Here is a 1291-nt window from a genome sequence, read left to right on the forward strand (position 1 = left end):
CCAGCTAATGTTTATAGTGTGAACAATAATGAGGAAGGATTGCTTCATGGAGCTGCTGAGAGTGGTAATAAGGATCTCATCCAATTCCTAGTGGAATCACATGGTCTTGATCCAGAATCACAGGATAAAAATGGAGTGACATGTCTACACATACTAGCAAAGCAAGGAGATAAAGAGATATACGAGTATCTTGTACCTCGTATTAGGAATAATCCAACTCCTAAGGATAAAGCTGGTCGGTCTCCACTTCATTATGCTGGCAGACATTATGAGATGTCAGTGTATCTGATTCAATCTTTTAATATTCATCCTGAAGACAAAGACATTAAAGGATTCACTGGTGTTCATGCTGCCTGTCGAGGTGGTAACATTCAACTTGTATCACATTACTTAAGTAATCTAAAATGTGATAAGAATATTTTAACAAACAGCTCCAAAGGATTATTATATTTTGCGTGTAGAAGTGGTAACTTGGATTTGGTTCGTGTTTTAATAGATAAATTTGATTTGGTTCCTGTTCAAGGAGATGTTGATGGTGCTAGGTCAGTCAATGCTGAGTCTATTGTTAAATTTGTTGAGGCTAGAATTAGTTTATCAAAATTAGTTCGTGAGTTTGTCGAAGAGGCAGAAAAAAGACAGCTAGTACCAATAGCTACTAAACCTCATCCTTCATTTTTATCTTAAATCTTAAACTATAATACTATGTAAAATGGATTGCTTTCTTGTAGTTTTCATTGTCGTACTTCATTCTTTTCATTTGTTTTTGTTGGAATTGTTTCAATTCTTTAGTATGTATTACCAATTAACCACATCTCACTCATTCTTTACTACACCTTCACTTCTACACAAACGCATTCAATCGTTTCCTTTCTTCATTATATTTACACTATGGCATCCAATCTCTCTCTCGTTAACTTTAATACCTTCAAGAATAATGGAGACTTCTTGTTAAGTAATTTTTAATTTTTGCAGCAGGGCAATTTTATTCTATTTTTGATGATTTTTTTACAGTAAAGTAATGCTCAGTATTTATTTATTATTTCTATTGGTAGTTGTTATACAATATGCAGCATTATGATGATTTCCTCTGGTTTAATATTCTTATTTTGTTATTATAAATCATTCATTATTGTATTGTATATTATGTTCTATTGTTTATGAGCGTTGATAGTTTGTGTACTTGTTTCTGCTCCACTTTTTATTGAAATGAGATTTCTTTTACATGCCATAGCTTTTATACATTAAGTTTTATTGAATGTGTTTATATGCATTGATATTACTTATCATTAGT

General features: G+C 31.8%; 1 protein-coding gene across 1 annotated transcript in view; it reads left to right on the forward strand.

Moving 5' to 3' along the window:
- LOC105314173 (serine/threonine-protein phosphatase 6 regulatory ankyrin repeat subunit B-like) overlaps positions 1-684 on the forward strand; it is a 3359-nt gene extending 2675 nt beyond the window's left edge. Inside the window, exon 4 of the mRNA XM_020001397.1 lies at positions 18-684. Coding sequence (XP_019856956.1) covers positions 18-684 — 667 coding nt within the window. The remainder of the gene's footprint in view (positions 1-17) is intronic.
- Positions 685-1291: the final 607 nt, after the last annotated feature.

Source organism: Amphimedon queenslandica, unplaced genomic scaffold (assembly GCF_000090795.2).
Source record: "Amphimedon queenslandica unplaced genomic scaffold, v1.1 AMPQUscaffold_13078, whole genome shotgun sequence".
NCBI classification, from domain to species: Eukaryota; Metazoa; Porifera; class Demospongiae; order Haplosclerida; family Niphatidae; genus Amphimedon; species Amphimedon queenslandica.